We start from the raw sequence: 18,879 nt of genomic DNA, 5'->3' as shown, positions 1-18,879 counted from the left end.
CACACATTTGAGTTGTGTAAAAGATATTTTACAAATATATAAGTGAAAAGAGAAAAGCATAGAGCATTAAGCATCGAGAAAGTGTGAGATTGTGTGGTCTATTTGTATAAATTCTGATATGTGAATATAGCATCCATAACTTTTGTGATTTTGTTGTTAGAATTACAAAGTCTGCCACTCTCTTGTGTCCCTGGTAAGTGCATATGTCAATATGAATATCATATGAATATGAATATCAAACCATATTCAACCAATTGGAGACAGGTGATTTTTATTCTTTTTCGAATCTGTTTGAAAACAGTGATTTTTATTTTTATATATATATATATATATATATATATATATATATATACACACACACACATATATATATATATATATATACATATATATATATATATATATATATATATATATATATATATATATATATACTTTTTTTTTTTCTGTTTGGTGATACTAGTGGCACAGAAATTCCACATTTCAGATTTAACATTTTGTTAAGTCTAACCTCCATATACAGTAGCTATTACCTCTGTTTTCACATGAAACATAGTCAGTCATTTTTTTTGAATGAGAACTTTTTTCTCATTCACTGTTGCTTCACACCATAAAGCATTGGACAATCTTGCTCTTGGAGCCATAGCTGTGCAGTCCTCCCAATATAATGACTTAGGAAGTCCATTGAAAGATATAGATGGTAACAAAGCAACAGACTACAGTTTTGGCTCATGCACTCACACTGAAACTTGGTGGAAAGTGGACCTCGGTGATGTCTACAGCGTATCCAAGGTTGTCATCACCAATCGTGGAGACTGTTGTAGTGAGCGGATAGAAGGTGCTCAGATGCATATTGGTAGCTGCTTTAGGAACAATGGCAACAGCAATCAGCTATAAGTTATTTTATTTTATTAAATAAAATAAGTTATTTTTTATTTATATAACTGTACAGTCTTTAATGTTCTACGCTGGAAATGTAAATCAAACGTATTAAATGGTAGCAATTTATCAAGGAGTGAGATGCTGAATGGATTAAATGGATTTCTCTCCCAATATTTTGTATCAACAGAGTTGCAACAGTTGGGAACATTCTGTCCGGTGCAATGAACTACAGCTTTAATCCAATTTTATGGCAGTTTGTCAACATTTTTCTACCTGGAACTGATAAGGTACTCACACTGTGTGAAGTACAGGTATTTGCAAGCAGAGTTGGGTAGAGTAGCCAAAAACTGTACTCAAGTAAAAGTACAATTACTTAAAAAAAAAATAAAAATAGTCAAGTAGAAGTAAAAGTACTAACATAAATATTTACTTGAGTAAGAATAAGAAAGTATCCAATTAAAAGAGTACTTAAATAGTGAGAAACTCGTTACTTTCAAAAATGACATAATAGATGTTAACCCCCCTATATTCCATTACATAATACACATTTAACATGTATTACAGAATTATGATTATTATTAATGGAAATTTTGTCATCATTCACCATCATGTTGTTCCAAACCCATATGACTTTCTTTCTTCGATGCAACACAAAGTAGATATTAGACAGAACGTTTGCCTGAGTCATAATGTATTTTCAGTGAATGTTTTTTCCTCCATATTTTGAAAGTGAATGGTGACGAGACTGTCAGTCCCTAACATTCTGTCTAACATATATTGTGCTCCACATAATACAAAGCGTCACACTGGTTTGGAACAACATGAGGGTAGGGAAATAATGACAGAATAATTAAATTATGGCTGAGCTATCAATTAAAAGGGATAGTTCACCCCAAATTTTAAAATTCTCTCATCATTTACTCACCCTCATACCATCCCAGATGCGTATGACTTCCTTTCTTCTACAGAACACAAATTAAGATTTTTAGAAGAATATTTTAGCTCTGTAGGTCAAAATTTTGATGCTCCAAAAGCACATAAAGGCAGCATAAAAGTAATCCATAAGACTCCAGTCATTAAATCCATGTCTTCAGAACTGATATCATAGGTGTGTGTGAGAAACAGATCAATATTAGTCATTTTTTGCTAGACATTCTTCTCTTGGTGTGAATCACCAAAAACACAATTTCACAGAATGTGAAAGTGATCTGTTTCTCTGTTTTTCATCCACACATTCTCATATCATATCGCTTCTGAAGATACTGATTTAACCACTGGAGTCTTATGGATTACTTTTATGCTGACTAATGTGATTTTGTTTAGCTTTAAAATGTTGCCACCCATTCACTTGCATTGTATGGACCTACCCAACTGAGAAATTCTTCTAAAAATCTTCATTTGAGTTCAGCAGATGAAAGAAAGTCATACACATCTGGGGTGGCATGAGGGAGTAAATAATGAGAATTTTATTTTTTGGGTGAACTATCCCTTTAAGGGCTCTTGTCAGATCTGGATGAATTTGTCAATAAGAGGAGAGGTTTGGAAACATTTCTGGTAATTATTATGGTGAAAACGTGAAAATGTCCCACAAGGACATTATATATAATGCTGAAATATAAACCAAAGCAAGATCATGCTTTATTAATGCCTTCTTTTGCTATTTCATAGCTTTTAAAGTCCTGCTTGGATTCTTATTTCAGTGTAGTTACAGTTTTCTTTGTCGAAAGAATTTAGATCATTAGTTCTGTTCAGCAGTACCACCACTCAGTGGTCTAAATGCAGACTACGCAGCCTGAGTAGGGCACCAACCCCAGTCGCGGAACACTCGCTGTGTCTGAAACCGCCCCCTGTCAACTATATAGTGCACTATTTCGAGTGTCCGCCATTTTCTAGGATTGTGGATAGGCTAGAATTCTGAGTGAGCCACTCATTCCTTTCTTTTGTTCACTCATTATTACCCACAATGCACTCTAATTTCGAGTGTACGTTTGATGTACACTCTACGACGGTTAATTGCCCACAATCCACCAAGGGAAGACGTACGAGCTGGGAGTTTACTGCTTCCTTCACTCCTGCAATGTTTTCTTTCATGCTGAATGTATTAAATTATTTTTTGACAAATCATTACTTTATAAAAAATAACATAATAGCATATAGAGAGGCAAAATTTATAGATACATTTTAAAATGTACTCTTTATTTGATCAAATGTGTTTACTCTTTATATTAACACGACATATATTAAAAATGACAAACAGAATGAAGATTTATTGTATTTATATATTATTTAATAAGAATAACATGTAAGTATTTTAAAAGTTAATATGTGATGTTTCTGTGAAAGCCCCAGAGCTACGACACTTTGTGTATACGTCAGCGTCGGAATTCAGTCACTCATTTCGTTCACTCACTGCTGAGATGTAGTGCACTAACTGAAATTCACTATATAGGAAATAGTGAACGATTTCGGACACAGCCACTCGCTGTGCACGCGCAGAAACGCTGTCTGTTCACGCTCCAGTTGTCAATCACGCGAACAGCTACAGTTAATTCGCCTGAAGTAGCTGCGATAGTTTCCAGTACCCCCGCGAGGGCTCGGAGTAAATGCGTTAATGCTGCTCATGACATGTGGGACCCGGGACAAAGCGCACTGATATATTGCTGCACTGATTTAAAAATTTACACTTAAAAACTGATGTCATAAGAGCCCAGTTACATTATCACCCTGAAAATGACCATCGCATTCACACAGAAAAGCCCGCATTATCATTAGAGCCAAAACTTATCTCAGAGTGCTGCCTTAAATTAATTTTAATCTTGAAATATCCGCTTGTCTTGGTGTTAAATGAAGGCACTGCATGACGAAACTATTATTTTTTTCACTTTGCGGACCAAAGACAGTGTTTCACTTTGAAGAGTTTGATGCTGCAGCAGTGATTGAGTGACTGTGACAGCAATGTGCCTCTGTGTAAACGTCTGCTGTTGTAAAAGACCCATTCAATAATCTCTCAATAAATTACACATTAATTAAAATGAAACCCAGTAATGTAATGACGCCACCCACTGTAAAGAAGTAAAAGTAAAAAAATAAATAATTAGAAATTTACTTGAGTGAGAGTAAGAAGTACCCACTTTTAAACCTACTCTAAAAGTATTTTTTCCCCAAAAAGTTACTCAAGTAAATGTAGTGGAGTAAATGTAGCGCGTTACTACCCACAAGAGGCACTGAACTTTATAGTACAAGACTAAATTACATATTTTCTGATTGCCAGTACGAAAGATTATAGTTCAATCTATTGTCCTTCACTGTTTTCTTCAAAAAGAAAAGCATGCAATAAAATATGCTCAAAAAGGTTTTTTACATTTTATTACATTTGTACATTATAAACTGCTTCTCATTTTTAAAAAGCGCATTACAGTTCTTCTCAAATGCTTACACACTAAACTCATAAAGCATTCTGTTTCTAGACCCATTTCTTAAAACTAAGCACACTGTTTCTGAGATCTCTGCTCTCAAAACAATTACAGTTTCTAATGGATACACACCAAGGAGTGCATCAAATGTTATTTTCCATGTTATTTTCTGTTAAGCTGCTTTGGATCAACATGTATTGTAAAAAGCACTATAGAAATAGAATTGAATTAATATGAAATTAATTATGTAAAACACATTTCTGTTTTATTCGTCTTGCAAAACTCTCATTGAGAACACACCAGCCTCAAATCCAAAAATCTCAAATCTGCAAACACAAATAATCAAAATAATATACTCAGTTTTATTTATTTTTGTATTTTTTTAAATACAAAAAAATCACATTGAAATACCAAAAGTAGTGCATGAAAGAACACAGAGATGGAGAAGAGGAAGATGAAGACCAAGAGGAAGACAAAGAAATAAATCCATATATACTACTGCAGGCAGCAATATGGGGCCAAGCACCAAAATGGCACCAGTTGCACCACAGTAAGCATTACACAAAGAACCGATTAGATATGATGTACAAAGAAAACTCACACAGTTTCACAAGTCACCCCAGGACAGAACCGAACCTATATCTTTCAGTTCCACAGTTCAGCACAATCCGCTGCACCATGCTGGTATAAGGTTACCAGCTGTCAAAGAAACATACCAAGCAGAGAATCAATACAACCTGCAGGGCCGTCTCTTGCTATAAGCAGTATAAACTGCCACTTGGGGCCCCTGAGCCACTACGGGCCCCCGCAAAGCAATGTCTTATATATATATATATATATATATATATATATATATATATATATATATATACTAAAAGTTGCGAGACCATTAATGGGTGGGCCCTGACAGCTAGGTACAGTGGTTGCCACTGTCAGCTTCGTATTGGCGTAACTCTCAACAAAGTTCAAAATACAAATTTCAAATTTTGAAAAAAAGTCAAAATTCTGTTCAGTCATTTTTGTGTAGCTCAGACTGAAGATCATCTGAAACATTTTTTGTCGGAGAAGCAGTGAAAAAACTATAAACATCACAATCCAACATGCCGACCACTGTAATACGTGGAGTTATAATGCAAGTGGTGCATTAAAATCACAATGAGGAGAGTAATAATCAGAGAAAGAGAATGTTGTTTATAAACAGGAATTATGCAATGAAGTAAGCACACTATGAAGACTTAAAAGGTCAACAGAAGTAAAAATTTTAAACTATCCTTTGTTGTACTCAAACTCGCACTTTTTGGAACCATTGTTCAGAGCTTTAACCACTGTGCCACACTATCAACAAAATTTAATGACGTCAGAGAGACAAACCAACTTGACAGGCAGTACACAAAATCATTGCTGAGATACTGCTGTTGTTCATCCAGATTTTTGAAGAAAAAAAGGAAGCAATTTTACGTTAAAAGTTTTGTTTAAACTGACTACGAATTTTGATCAATATGTGATACTTTCTCCAAACTGCTTAGGTACCCTCAGGACATGATGTTGAAGACACATACCAATTTTCTTGTAAATCCGATAAAGCATTCAAAATAAAATTCAAAATGGAGAAGAGGCAATATGGACGATATCATAAAACACATTCTATGGTTGGATTCTGTATGAAGTTGGGTCAAAAGTTATGGGCAAAAATAGCCATTTTTGACATTTCTTGACCCATAAGTGGTGCTGTCACCAAGCTTTGCATGTTCCCTCAGATCATGATCCTGATGAAGCATGGCAAGTTTTGTTTGGATAGGACAAAGCATTGCTGAGATACAGCCTCAGTTCCTGTTTCACAATGACCTTGTTAACTTTGCTTTGCCGTAACCATCAAACAAAGGCGAAAATCTAAGCTCTGTACTGTAATTTCTGTGCTGCTCCAATAAGAGACTATTTTGAACCATTGTTTGGGCAAATCGGACAAAGTTTGAAGGACGTGAAAAGCTTAAGCTGTAAACGTCATATTCCAAGATGGCGGCCATGAAATGGGCAGAGTTTTAATGTAAGGGGTCCATTGAATCGTCAAGAGGAGGGTAATCAGACAAAAATAATTGTGTCTCTAGGACAAACGCGCAAAAGAAAAGTGAGTTTTGAATTGTTGTGGCGCTATAGAGTTTGTCCTAGATACCCCAGATTTTGTTTGGGGGTTAAGTAAAGTAATGTAATGCAATGTATGTGCTCTTGGTCAGCAAGGGTTCATTCATCCTAATGTCATCATTGGACCATACAACACAGGACATCATTTGAAAGCTTTAGGAACCAAAGGGCCCAAGCGATACTACATTTAGGAACTGGACCTACGTGTGTGCATGGGAGGTGAAAATAGTTCACCTGTCAACCACATAAACACTGTAATATCCCTTAATATAATATAATATAAAATAATATAATATAATTTACACTTCCCCTTAAACTGTAGAAACAACATTCATTGACAAGGACATCATACAGTGTATGATTTTCAATGGGTTTCAACCGTTTTGACAATTATTTACCAAAATATTTTTTTGCATTTCATATTAAGGCTACAGATAAGATAGATGTCCACTGCTCCCTCTGTTCCCTTATCTACTGTAAATAATATAGAATACATGGCAATAGAAATGCATGTGGCTCCAGCCCTGGTTCTGTGTGAGTTTAGTTTCAAGTCGTGCAGTTTGACATAGTATCCCACCACACCTGCACTCACAGACCTTCATCTGCAAACTATTCTAATTTAATCTGATTTAATTATAATTTACCAAACAAAGGGATGATGTTCTCTATTTAGTCAAGCCACAGTGATTTGATTTCAACAAACTTCAGCTGAGAACATTCAGGTAAGAACTAATGTCACCTGATGACAGTCTAGTTGTATTAGTAAGTATTTTGCAGAACACACCTGGGATATCTTAAAATGTATTTAATGATTCAATACATCGCTGAACAGTTTGTAAGATTATGTGTTAATATTAACATAACTCAGCTTTACAAGCTTTGGCTTTATTACTGATGCGGTGAATACAGGTAAAGTGAGATACCTAAGTTTTTGTATTTTATCATTATAAGAATATTATATTTGTTAATTTTTCTCTGTAAAGTGTAGTAGAGATCTTTAGCTTAACCCATACAGAAATCTGATATATGGCCATATATGAACATATATACTTTAAGTTTATCTATTGGAGCACATACTGTATGAACATATTTAAATTCTCTAGTATTTGGGAAATTATATGTTACATATTTGAAATCAGCATTTTTATTTTTATTTAATTTTTTTACATATTGCCATACCAGATTTCTGTATGAGAAATCATATTATGTGAGGGACTATGCCATCTGGCATCATATTTTAAAACAATGGCAATGACAAAATTATCTGAAAATGTCTCATTTTACTTGTTTTCAACCTGAGTACCTGCAACTAGGTGCAGCTTTAAATAACGAAGTAATAGTTGATAAAAGTCATCTCATTCTCTGTGGTTTAGGATTAGATTCAAAATTATATATATATATATATATATATATATATATATATATATATATATATATATATATATATCTTCTTTTGAACATAGAGATCACCTTGGCTCTTATATTGTTAGTCACACTTCTGCCTGGATTGCTTATTGATGACTTGTCAGGTAAGCTCTGTTTCGTACATTTCAGAACCATCATAAATTGTAATTTCTTACTTTAAAAATACTGCCAGATATCTCTTTATATCAGGTAATAATTGCACAATGACCTGTATTCACAGTATCATTGGTTGCAAAACTGGTTCAGGTTCCTCCCTTACGGAAATTACAAATATGGGTCTGTTTCACTTTGACTAATCACATAGTTAAATAAGGGAAAAGGACATAAAAACAGAATGTCAATACATCCTGATTGTTCAGATTATCCATTTGAGGCCAAATGTTTCTGTGAATAGTAGAGAGGGGCACTCTTATTTCATGGTGGTGCTTTAAATGAAGCTGACTTTAGTCTAGTAACACTAATATATTATCAACATTAGTACCCTGCAAGTAGTCATAGTACAAGATTGTTTCCTTTGCGCTTATTTAAAAAATAACGAAAGCTGAATTCCTCATATTAAATAAATTTGGCACTTTTTCCCCATTAAGCATTCTGGGAGCAGAGATAATGTATATAGATGTGTATAGATAATAATGTGCACAAACATTAAGAAATGACTAGATGGTTCCTAAAATATAAATATATTTTTTAAATATTTTAAAGGGACTTTAAATACATTTTAAAGACTTTAAAAATAACATGGTCTGCACAAGTTAGTATACCTCACTCTTCAAAATATTTTTTTAACACTTTCATATTATCTTGAACAGAGAATCTTGCCTCCAGACGCAATACTGTACAGTCCTCCATGTACAATTACAATATGGGATGTGCCCAGAATACTGTAGATGGAAATATTGATCCAGATTTCATGGAGGGCTCATGCCCTCACACCGTAACCGAGAATAATCCCTGGTGGAGATTGGACCTGACTACAGTCTACAATGTGGCCATGGTTACTATCACTAATCGTGAAGATTGCTGTAGCGAGAGGATAGAAGGTGCTCAGATTCATTTTGGTAACAGCCTGGAAAACAACGGCAATGACAACGAAATGTAAGTAATTCATTTACTATCATCTGTATCAAAGGGATAGTTCACCGAAAAATGAAAATTCTCTCATTTACTCACTCTCATGCCATCCCAGATGTGTATGACTTTCTTTCTTCTGCAGAACACAAATGAAGATTTTTAGAAAATTTCAGCTCTGTAGGTTCACACAATGCAAGTGAATGGAGACCAGAACTTTGAATCTCCAAAAAAAGCACATAAAGGCAGCATAAAAGTAATCCATAAAACTCCAATGGTTTAATCCATGTCTTCTGAAGTAATATAATCAGTTTGGGTCAGAACAGACCAACTCCTTTTTCACTATAAATCTTGACATCAGCAGTCTCAATTATGATTTCAAGCTTGATTACACTTTCGAGCTCAATTTAGCACTCTGCACATGCGTCAAGCACTAGGAAGTGTAATCGAGCTTGAGATTATAATCATGTCTAAAGACTGCAATGACAAGATGTACAGTGAAAAAGGAATTATATTTCAGACTATTTTGACACAAAATCAATTGGATCACTTCAGAAGACATAGATTTAACCACTGGAGTCTTATGGATTAATTTTATGCTGCCTTTATATGCTTTTTGGACCTTCAAAGTTCTGGCCACAATTCACTTGCATTGTATGGGCCTACAGAGCAGAGATATTCTTCTAAAAATCTTTGTTTGTATTCAGCAGAAGAAAGAAAGTCATACACATCTGGGATGGCATGATGGTGAGTAAATGAGGAGAGAAGTTTCTTTTTTGGGTGAACCATCTCTTTAATGGTGATTATCCAACATTGAACATTTTAGCATATTTAAATCCATTCCATTAAATCCATGACTCCCATGAGGTTTCATTTCTACTATTTATGTAGTTAATATTCCATGATAGCGAGCCAGCTCACTGTTTTAAGACTTCACTTGTATATTCACATATTCAACATAACTGTTGTGCCTTTGTTAGCAGATGAAGAACTTATAACTCAGGACACTGGTGCTGTCACCGATGGTGAGTATCCACCTTAAGTTTTTAAGTTTTAATTTTAATTTTTACATGTTAGTATATGATGACATTTATATTAACAAAGATTAATAAGAGCTGAAAATGTATTGCTCATTTATAGTTCATGTTAAATAATGTAGTTAACTAATGTTAACTAACACAACATAAATGAGTTATCAAGTATATTTTGAAAAGAGGAAATTAAAAAAATTAACGTTTGTAAATGTGAAATCTATGCATGAATTGTCTACATAACTGTTGTTAACATTAACATAACATAACTTCATTGGCAGATGTGGAACCAATAACTCAATCTAATTATGTTACTGGTGAGTATCCACCATGCACTTTCATTGTCTTTAAATATGTGACAAATAATAAATTTAAAAAACATTGTCAATTCACTGGCAGATGTAGAACCCACATCACAGGCCCCTCCTGTCAGTGGTAAGTGACTGCTGAAAGACTGAATGTACTTTAAATTTAAAATTCACATAATAACATACCAAAAAGATTAGCTTTTATCTGTTTTTGAAAATACTGTTCCTTGTCTTATCTTTTCCTTATAGTATCCTAGCAGTTGCTTCTGGTGCCAGTGCTGTGCAGTCCTCCAAACACTATGTCCAAATGGAATATAACCAGCATACAGTGGATGGCAACAGTGATCCAAAATTTCTGGGGGCTCATGCACTCACACTGCAACTCAAACTGATCCCTGGTCGAGGGTTGACTTGGCAGCAGCCTACAATATAACCAAAGTAGCCATCACCAATCGTGAAGACTGTTGTGAGGAGTGAATAATCAGCGCTCCGATTCCAATTGGTAACAACCTGGAAAACAAAGGCAACAATAATGAGCTGTAAGAACATTATCAGTTTTGCAGGAAGCATAATTCTTTAAGGGTTAGTTCACCCCAAAATTAAAATTCTGTTATTATGGGCAAACAGGATTTAGAAGCACTACAATTTATATTTGCTATTTACATTGTTATGCTTTATTAAATTTATTAAAATGTGTTTATCTGCTGATGGTAGCATATGAATCCCACATGATTTAAAAAAGATTTTGTATCTAGGATGGCAACTGTTGGTCCCAACCCAGTTAGTGGTACAGGATCATTTGCATTCCAACATTTTTCTACTTGGAAATAAAAAAATACTTAGAGAATGCTTCTAGATGGCAACAAAGAGTCAGAATATTTCAACGGCTCATGCACTCACACTGAAGCTGAGAAGGATCCCTGGTGAAGAGTGGATTTGATTGAAGTTCACAAAGTAACAATGGTTACCATCACTAACCGTGGAGACTGCTGTGAGGAGTGCATAATTGGAGTTCAAATTCATCTTGGTAACAGCTTGGAAAACAATGGCAACAACAATGAGCTGTAAGTCACACCCCCCCCCAAATATCCCCAGTCACTCATCTTAATCATCACCTGAATGTAAAGTTATCATAGGCTCTCCATCACCAAATATCAACTGACATGCATGTTAATTATATTACTTACGTCTTGTGGCTATACTTCTGAAACATTGAGTATTTTAATGTTTATGGATTGGCCCCATTCACTTCCATTGTAAGTGCCGCACTGTAACCCAGATTTTTGCTTTTTTTTTTAAGAAAAGGAGTGGCAAGTCAAAATGATTTTTTGTGGTAGTTAATATTATGCCACAAATGTTGCCGATTGAGTTTAATTTGTAATGAACACGAAATATTCCTTTAACATACGTTTATTAATCCAAACTGTATTTATGGTGGCCTTATGTTCCAAAGAAACTGGTCCATGGTAAATAAAAGATGGTTTTGTAATAAAATGACAAATATTGTTAATAAGCTGTATTTATTGAACTGGCTTATTCTCATCATGTGTGTCTGTTTTAGCAATTTAGAATTATCTTCTATTTTGTACTACTGGATTAGAAATGTGTGAAAAAAATGCTTTCTAAATAAGATAAACAATAACTGTCAAATTAAGGACATGTTTTCCAAATATTTTAACAAATATTTCATTTGATTTGTAGTTTTTATAATTCTTTTTAATTTGCTTGAATCATCAGAGTTGCTACTGTTGGACCTATCCGATCTGGTGGCATGGAAACATTAATATTTAACCCTATTAAATGTCAACATGTTTCTGCCGGGGAACAAGAAAGTAGGCCTACTCACGCTATGTGAGGTTCAGGTATTTGCTGGTAAGATATAGAAATATATATATATATATATATATATATATATATATATATATATATTACCAGTTATTATGCTATCTATAAATTACTATGTGGCTATGTTCGTCTGTGCATTAATTGACTAATTTCGTTTTTCTGATTTCTGAAGTGAATGGAGACCAAATGAAGCTCAAATATCTTTGATACCATGGAAAAAAGATGACTTAAATGTAAATATGATAAAAGTGTTTAAAGTATACTGTAATTGTAATGCACTCATTCATTATGCATTTTCTCGATCTTTAAAGTATAGACTTTGTTTGTGAGTACATATTTTATAAGTATGCTTATTCATGCCCTGTAAGTTTTGCTAATAAACTAACTTAGGTGAATTTCTCATGAAAACTATTTTAGCTATACTGACTTATGTGAAAAAGCTGTTATTTGGTGCGTTCCTCTATAAATGAACATGAAGTTTATAAATTCATGTTCATAGTGGCAGTACTGTATGTGCCTTGGAAAACAATTCACGTGGTCACATTGTGTTGGTATATTATGAACTGGTTGTTGATAAGCTGTATACTGTAGATTGAACTGGTTCAGTCTTATCAATTTATTTCTTTGAGCAATCTTTTTTTATTTTTTACTATTTTGAAATGTGTGAGGAAAATGCTGTCAAATGTAGATAAATAATTGTGAAATTCTCAGTATTTCCACTTTTGTTTCTTGATGTTGATAAACCACCATGCAAATCATTCCCTGCCTGAAACCAACCCTTTGCACATTATATAACTTTAAATCTTTGCAGGCAATATTATTTAAATGCTCTAAGAGTATAAATGTGTTTACATGTTATCGAGGGAATTTAATTTAAATTATAATATTTAAAATGTAATATTTTATATTAAGTTAAAACCATTAGAAGTAAACATGCCAATGCAAAGTAAGGTTGAAAGAACCCTGGATCAACAGTTGCTCATGCTTCACCCACACAAATGCAAATATTTAGCAACTCTTAATAAATACTGTGATCGACTGATTGACCAAAGTCAGTTAGTCGCTGGCCATATAACCTATCATCTCAATCTGACCAGCGTTATATAAGACAAACTTGATGTGCCAATTGTCACTAGGTAAAAAAGTGTAACTGAGAGTACACTTTTTTTATAAGTAATAACACAACATTGAAACACACATGAATGTGGCAATATCTACAGCAATGTGCAAACACTGTGGGAGGTTTGTTTCTGGTAAATCACCAAAATTGGGGTTCTCTTTAACTACAGAATTGTGACCTTTCTCTCAAAGTAAATAAAAGTGAGGAGGTTATTGAAACACACACATATGTGCTGTATTCTTAACGCTGAGATAACCATGACTGTGATTTTGCTGCTCACATTTCTGCCTGGGCTGTGTTTCTCTGCTTTAACAGGTGAGTTTTATTTAATGCTATCAGAGCCCTCACATTTTTATGTATGGATTTTAAATATTAACCAAAATGATCTTTCTTGCTATAAACAGCTGATTGCAAATTGCCTATGCTTGGTGTAATATTATAATTTACTTATCATTCTTATAATTTAAGACTGATATAAGATCCTATTATTTTAAGTGACTTCTTAATTACTTTATGACAGACCTGTTTATCCTTTTAAATTATTGTTAAAATTGAGACATGTTTTAAAATCTATTAAATCTCTAAATCATCAAATGAAAACAGCATAGGACAATGATTATTTTATGTGACGTGATCAAAGTATATTAGCTTCAGCACTTTGTTTCTCTTAATTGTTTATTTACATATGTACTTATATCTTGACAGAAAATATTGCTTTTAAAGCCAATGTTGTGCAGTCCTCCACCTATGATTCTTTGGGACATGCCCGGAATGCTGTAGATGGCCGTAGAGAATCAAATTACATGCTTTTATCATGCAGTCACACTAAAATTGAAAATAATCCATGGTGGAGAGTTGAGTTGCCTGGCATTCGCAATGTAACCTCAGTACAAATCACAAATCGAGGAGACTGCTGTGCAGAAAGAATAAATGGAGCTCAGATTCGCATTGGAAACAGCTTGAAAAACAATGGAAATAGCAACAAACTGTAAGCAAAATTAATTCTCTTTGGACATCTCCTCTTGAGGTTTAATATGTAATTTGTCAGGGACAAACCTGATTATAGATCACACTTTTTAACACTGAATGGAAGGGCACTTTGTATCTTTTGTTTCCTTTCAATTTGTGTCTTTCTGTTTATTTACAGGGCAGCATTTGTCCGTTCAATTTCATTAGATGGCACAAAAACATTTAAATTTAAACCCATAGAAGGGAAATTTGTCAACGTTTTTCTGCCTGGGCCCAAACAAATACTGACACTGTGTGAGGTGGAGGTCTTTGCAGGTAAGATGGAGAAAGTGTGAGAACACTCCATGTGTGTACATTGGTGCTCATTAATTATCTAAATTCTGTTGTGATTTTCTTGGCAGATGAATTTGTAACACCTCAGTCCATTCATCTCCATGGTGAGTAGCCAAGAAGAGAATAAATTCAAAAATTTAAACTTATATTAATTGCTCTACTAAATCAAACCTATCTATCTCAGATAAAACAAATCTTCGTAATCTGGCCCTCAGAGGAAGAGCCACACAGTCCAGTCTGCATAAGGAATGGTCTGGCTTTGGTTTAGCTCAAAACGCTATTGATGGAAACCAAAATGCAATTCTTGAGAAGGGCTCTTGCAGCCAAACTGCACAAGAGGATTTCCCTTGGTGGAGGGTTGACCTTCATCGTAAAAATGCAATCGCCTCAGTGGCTTTAACAAGTCGAGGCGACTGCTGTTGGGAGGACTTGGCTGGTGCCGAAATCCGTGTTGGGAACTCGCTGGAAAACAATGGAAAGGACAACTGGATGTGAGAAGAGAAAAACAAAACAAGTAACTTTTCATGTTTTCACAGTCTCATTACTTTTTGGTCACTTAATTTCTCTCTTTCTCCTTGTAGATGTGCTACAGTGTCAAATATCACAGCAGGTGAAACTAAGTCCTTTAGCTGTGGCAGACTGCTGGAAGGACGTTATGTGACAGTAGTTCTCCCAAGAGAAGGAACTCTGAGTCTGTGTGAAGTGGAGGTGTTTGGTTTTTCAGTGGCTCAAGACAGGTAAGAACTAGTAAATGGGTGAAAACATCAGTATATGGAGTCTCTGGTTAACCAAAATGTGGTGGTTAAAGGTGCTGTAAACAAAAAAATGTTTTTTCATGGAAAGGAATGCAAAAAATGTTCCTACTCCCTGAAAGATATCACTGAAATAAGTGTCCTGAGATATCTCACTTGTCTCTGTGACAACTCTAGACTTTATAAACAGCAAACAGAAATGTGTCCATGTACCGCGGTCTCTGCCAAGTATAGGTCTCTGATGCTTTCTGCCTGTCAATCATTTTGCTCATAGTGTTGTCATTGCAGCGAATTACTGAGGCTTAATGCCATATTCTAATTAATAATTTGTCAGTTGAGGGCACTATTTCGCTACCGTTGTGTTTGACAAAAGTGGGAACATGCTTTGTGTCAGTTTTTAATGGTATTGACAGGGTTGGGAGGGTTACTTTTGAAATGTATTCCACTACAGATTACAGAATACATGCTGTAAAATGTAATTTGTAACATATTCCGTTAGATTAGTCAAGGTCATTAATGTATTCTAAATACTTTGGATTACTTCTTCAGCACCGGTAGATTTTTTCACTTGTTTTGACTATCAAAACTCTGCCAGCATAGTAAGACAAAATACACATGTTAAAAATACATTCTCTGAAAAACCTAAATATCTTATGCAGTGTTGTTTCTAAAACAAGATAAATCAAACTGATCTTGTTTTAAGGATTTTTAGATTTTTTACAGGAAAACAATACAAAAATGATTATCAAGAATACAATTTTTGCCCTAATATCAAAGGTCTTACTAGGAAAAAAAGAAATTATGATCCAACGTGAATTTTCTTGATAAAAAAATATGATCGTGCCTGGTAACATGTGCATGTAAAATGGCTAGAAATAGCATATTAGCTTAGTGTAAAGCTGACAATTTATTTCTATTTCTTCTGCTCCAAATTTACTTCAAACTTAATTTTCTCTGTCTGCTCGTATGAATGTAACACACCATAAGAAAGTGTTTCACCGCTGTTCAAATGCACTTTGGATCACATCATTTATATGTATAAATGTTTTCCATCTGAAAGGACTAAATAATAAATGAAACAAATGACAATAAAATGCAAAGTAATCTCTTCAGTAATCAAAATACTTTTTGAATGTAACTGTATTCTCATGACCAATTATTAAATTGTAACTGTAGTGGAATACAGTTACTTATATTTTGTATTTTAAATACGTAATCCCGTTACATGTATTCCGTTACTCCCCAACCCTGGGTATCGATGCGGTGTTTTGGAAAGAGTGGGCATGGCTAAATCAACGGCTCAGTCTCGTGGAAGTTAGAACGGCTAAAATCGCTTACAGCACCTTTAATTTTAACTATCTTAAATTAACTAGCTTATTTGTGGTGCCTGCTATAAGGCAAGAGTATCGCTCCCATATCTGCACATAGCATAATTTGTGCTATGGATAAATGAAACCTCAAATCATGCATCTTATTAAAGAGAGGTCTACGACAGGAATGCAGCTGTAAAAGCTATTACTTTTCTAAGCCAAGAAGATCCCGTAGACTTACAGGGAGGGAGAACCCAATCCACATCTAGGACTATATGGATGGCCTTTTTTAACCTGGGCCAGTAAGCAATCACTTTGCAACCACCCAGAACACACTAGCAACTGCATAAAACCCCCCTGGCATCTGCCCACAACAACATAGCATTGTGAAAGCGAGATTTGAACACACAAGCACCACTCACTTTCCAAAGCATTTTTAGTCAATTAAAGTGAGCTTAATTATACACTCACTGAGCACTTTATAGGGAACACTTGTACACCTACTTATTCATGTGATTATCTAATCAGCCAATCATGTGGCAGCAGTGCAATGCATAAAATCATGCAGATACGGGTCAGGGGCTTCAGTTAATGTTCACATCAACCATCAGAATGGGGAAAAAAAAGTGTTCTCAGTGATTTAGACCATGGCATGATTGTTGGTGCCAGATGGACTGGTTTGATTATTTCTGTAACTGCTGATCTCCTGGGATTTTCATGCACAACAGTCTCTAGAGTTTACTCAGAATGGTGCCAAAAACCAAAAAACATCTGGTCAGTGGCAGTTCTGTGGACAGAAATGCCTTGTTGATGAGAGAGGTCAACATAGAACGGCCATACTGGTTCGAACTGACAGAAATGCTATGGTAACTCAGATAACCACTCTGTACAATTGTAGTGAGCAGAATCTCAGAATGCACAACATGTCGAACCTTGAGGCAGATGGTCTACAATAGCAGAAGACCACGTCAGACACTTTATTAGGACCATATTGTTTCTATTAAAGTGCTCAGTGAGTATAAAATTTGTCATGAAGGATAAATTACTTTGTTTGCTTAATTATTTTATTTGTTTAACAGAAGAGTCCGCCTGGATAAACACTGAGACGTATGACTGGTCATTGCCTCATCACTTTAAACAAGATAAACAAAATAAACTTGATTTTTAAATGTAAGTTAATGTTTTAAGACAGGATCAATGTGTTGATGCATTAAATTAATTGCTTAAGTGATGTATGAAACCTTAATAAACACACCCATATTTGATGTGCACACTGGTTTTCTCGATTTCTTGATATTAGAACATATTTAGGTTTATATAAATATTACAAGCTAAATGAAGTGTACTTGGTTACTTTATTGAATGACAGTTGTTGTATTTATTTATTACTATAAATACCTTAATATTACTACTATTTATTAATTCAGCTGTAGTATGAAAAACAGAGTTCATAAAGTATAGATATATCATGTTTTATGTGTAAAACATAATTATCGAAAGGTATAAAAACAGGTTTTGACTTTTTTTTTCCCCTTCCTTGTTTCCATGTATTTTTAAACCTTCCATTTTACCTCTGGTATCTATCTCTTATGTCACACCTTCATCTGATCCTTTTATCACTCTAACTCGTGTTTCTAACTCATGTTCTCAGTCTTCCAAGCATTCCCTTGTTCTCTTTGCATATTTCTCAGTTCACTCCTTTCTGTTGTTAATATCCCTTCTGCTCTCCCTCTCATCTCCCATCTTGTTCATCCTTTTTTTTCATCTGGAATAGCACTGATGATGTCTCTGACATTGAGCACATCCTGGCTAAAGTCCTCTGATTGGTCAACAAATACGTAAAGTCCTGCATCCTAAATGACCCAGGGAGAAATAAGAAGGTTGAATAAAAAGCATTTATAAGAAAAAACAGCAAGATCATTTAATTAAAACTCATTATTTCTGTAGGTGAGTACAGTCTGATTTCTTAGATGGCTTTTCCATACTGGCCATCAATGCTTGAACGTGATCCATAGATAAAAGACATGGGAAGAGAGGGACTGATCATCCCTAAACACTCTATCATGGGGTGTTGCAGCCATCCATATGAAATCATCATGCGTTAAATGCGGTCTCTCCACTGCCCAATCACAGCACAGATTAGTAAGCAACATTTAATTTGTCTATGATGTCAGCAAGTGTTACGTCCCAGTATTATTATTTTTATTTGAATAATACATGGGCAGTGGTAATTTTACTAATTTCTGTGTATGTGTTGTCTGTACTGTGGCAGTGTTTTGTGGTG

General features: G+C 34.6%; 2 protein-coding genes across 3 annotated transcripts; both read left to right on the top strand.

Moving 5' to 3' along the window:
- Window positions 1-482: 482 nt before the first annotated feature.
- Window positions 483-13,546, top strand: LOC127424972 (uncharacterized). The gene is made up of 8 exons (XM_051670549.1): window positions 483-883; window positions 8,669-8,954; window positions 9,908-9,952; window positions 10,240-10,275; window positions 10,358-10,393; window positions 10,516-11,330; window positions 12,004-12,138; window positions 12,284-13,546. Exons 1-3 carry the CDS (start codon window positions 574-576, stop codon window positions 9,912-9,914), a joined length of 603 nt encoding a protein of 200 aa, XP_051526509.1. The 5' UTR covers window positions 483-573; the 3' UTR covers window positions 9,915-9,952; window positions 10,240-10,275; window positions 10,358-10,393; window positions 10,516-11,330; window positions 12,004-12,138; window positions 12,284-13,546.
- LOC127425011 (uncharacterized) lies at window positions 13,379-17,866 on the top strand. 2 transcript variants are annotated; one of them, XM_051670587.1, is made up of 7 exons: window positions 13,379-13,546; window positions 13,937-14,219; window positions 14,379-14,515; window positions 14,602-14,637; window positions 14,718-15,024; window positions 15,115-15,270; window positions 17,678-17,866. In XM_051670587.1, exons 1-7 carry the CDS (start codon window positions 13,459-13,461, stop codon window positions 17,697-17,699), a joined length of 1,029 nt encoding a protein of 342 aa, XP_051526547.1. In that variant the 5' UTR covers window positions 13,379-13,458; the 3' UTR covers window positions 17,700-17,866. The 2 variants fall into 2 exon arrangements, with proteins under 2 accessions (XP_051526547.1, XP_051526546.1); XM_051670586.1 differs by having other exon boundaries at window positions 13,380-13,546; window positions 17,675-17,866.
- The last annotated feature ends 1,013 nt before the right edge of the window (window positions 17,867-18,879 follow it).

The sequence above is a fragment of the Myxocyprinus asiaticus genome, chromosome 34 (genome assembly GCF_019703515.2).
Source record: "Myxocyprinus asiaticus isolate MX2 ecotype Aquarium Trade chromosome 34, UBuf_Myxa_2, whole genome shotgun sequence".
Classification (NCBI taxonomy): Eukaryota; Metazoa; Chordata; class Actinopteri; order Cypriniformes; family Catostomidae; genus Myxocyprinus; species Myxocyprinus asiaticus.
This window is presented reverse-complemented; position numbering and strand designations above follow the sequence as displayed.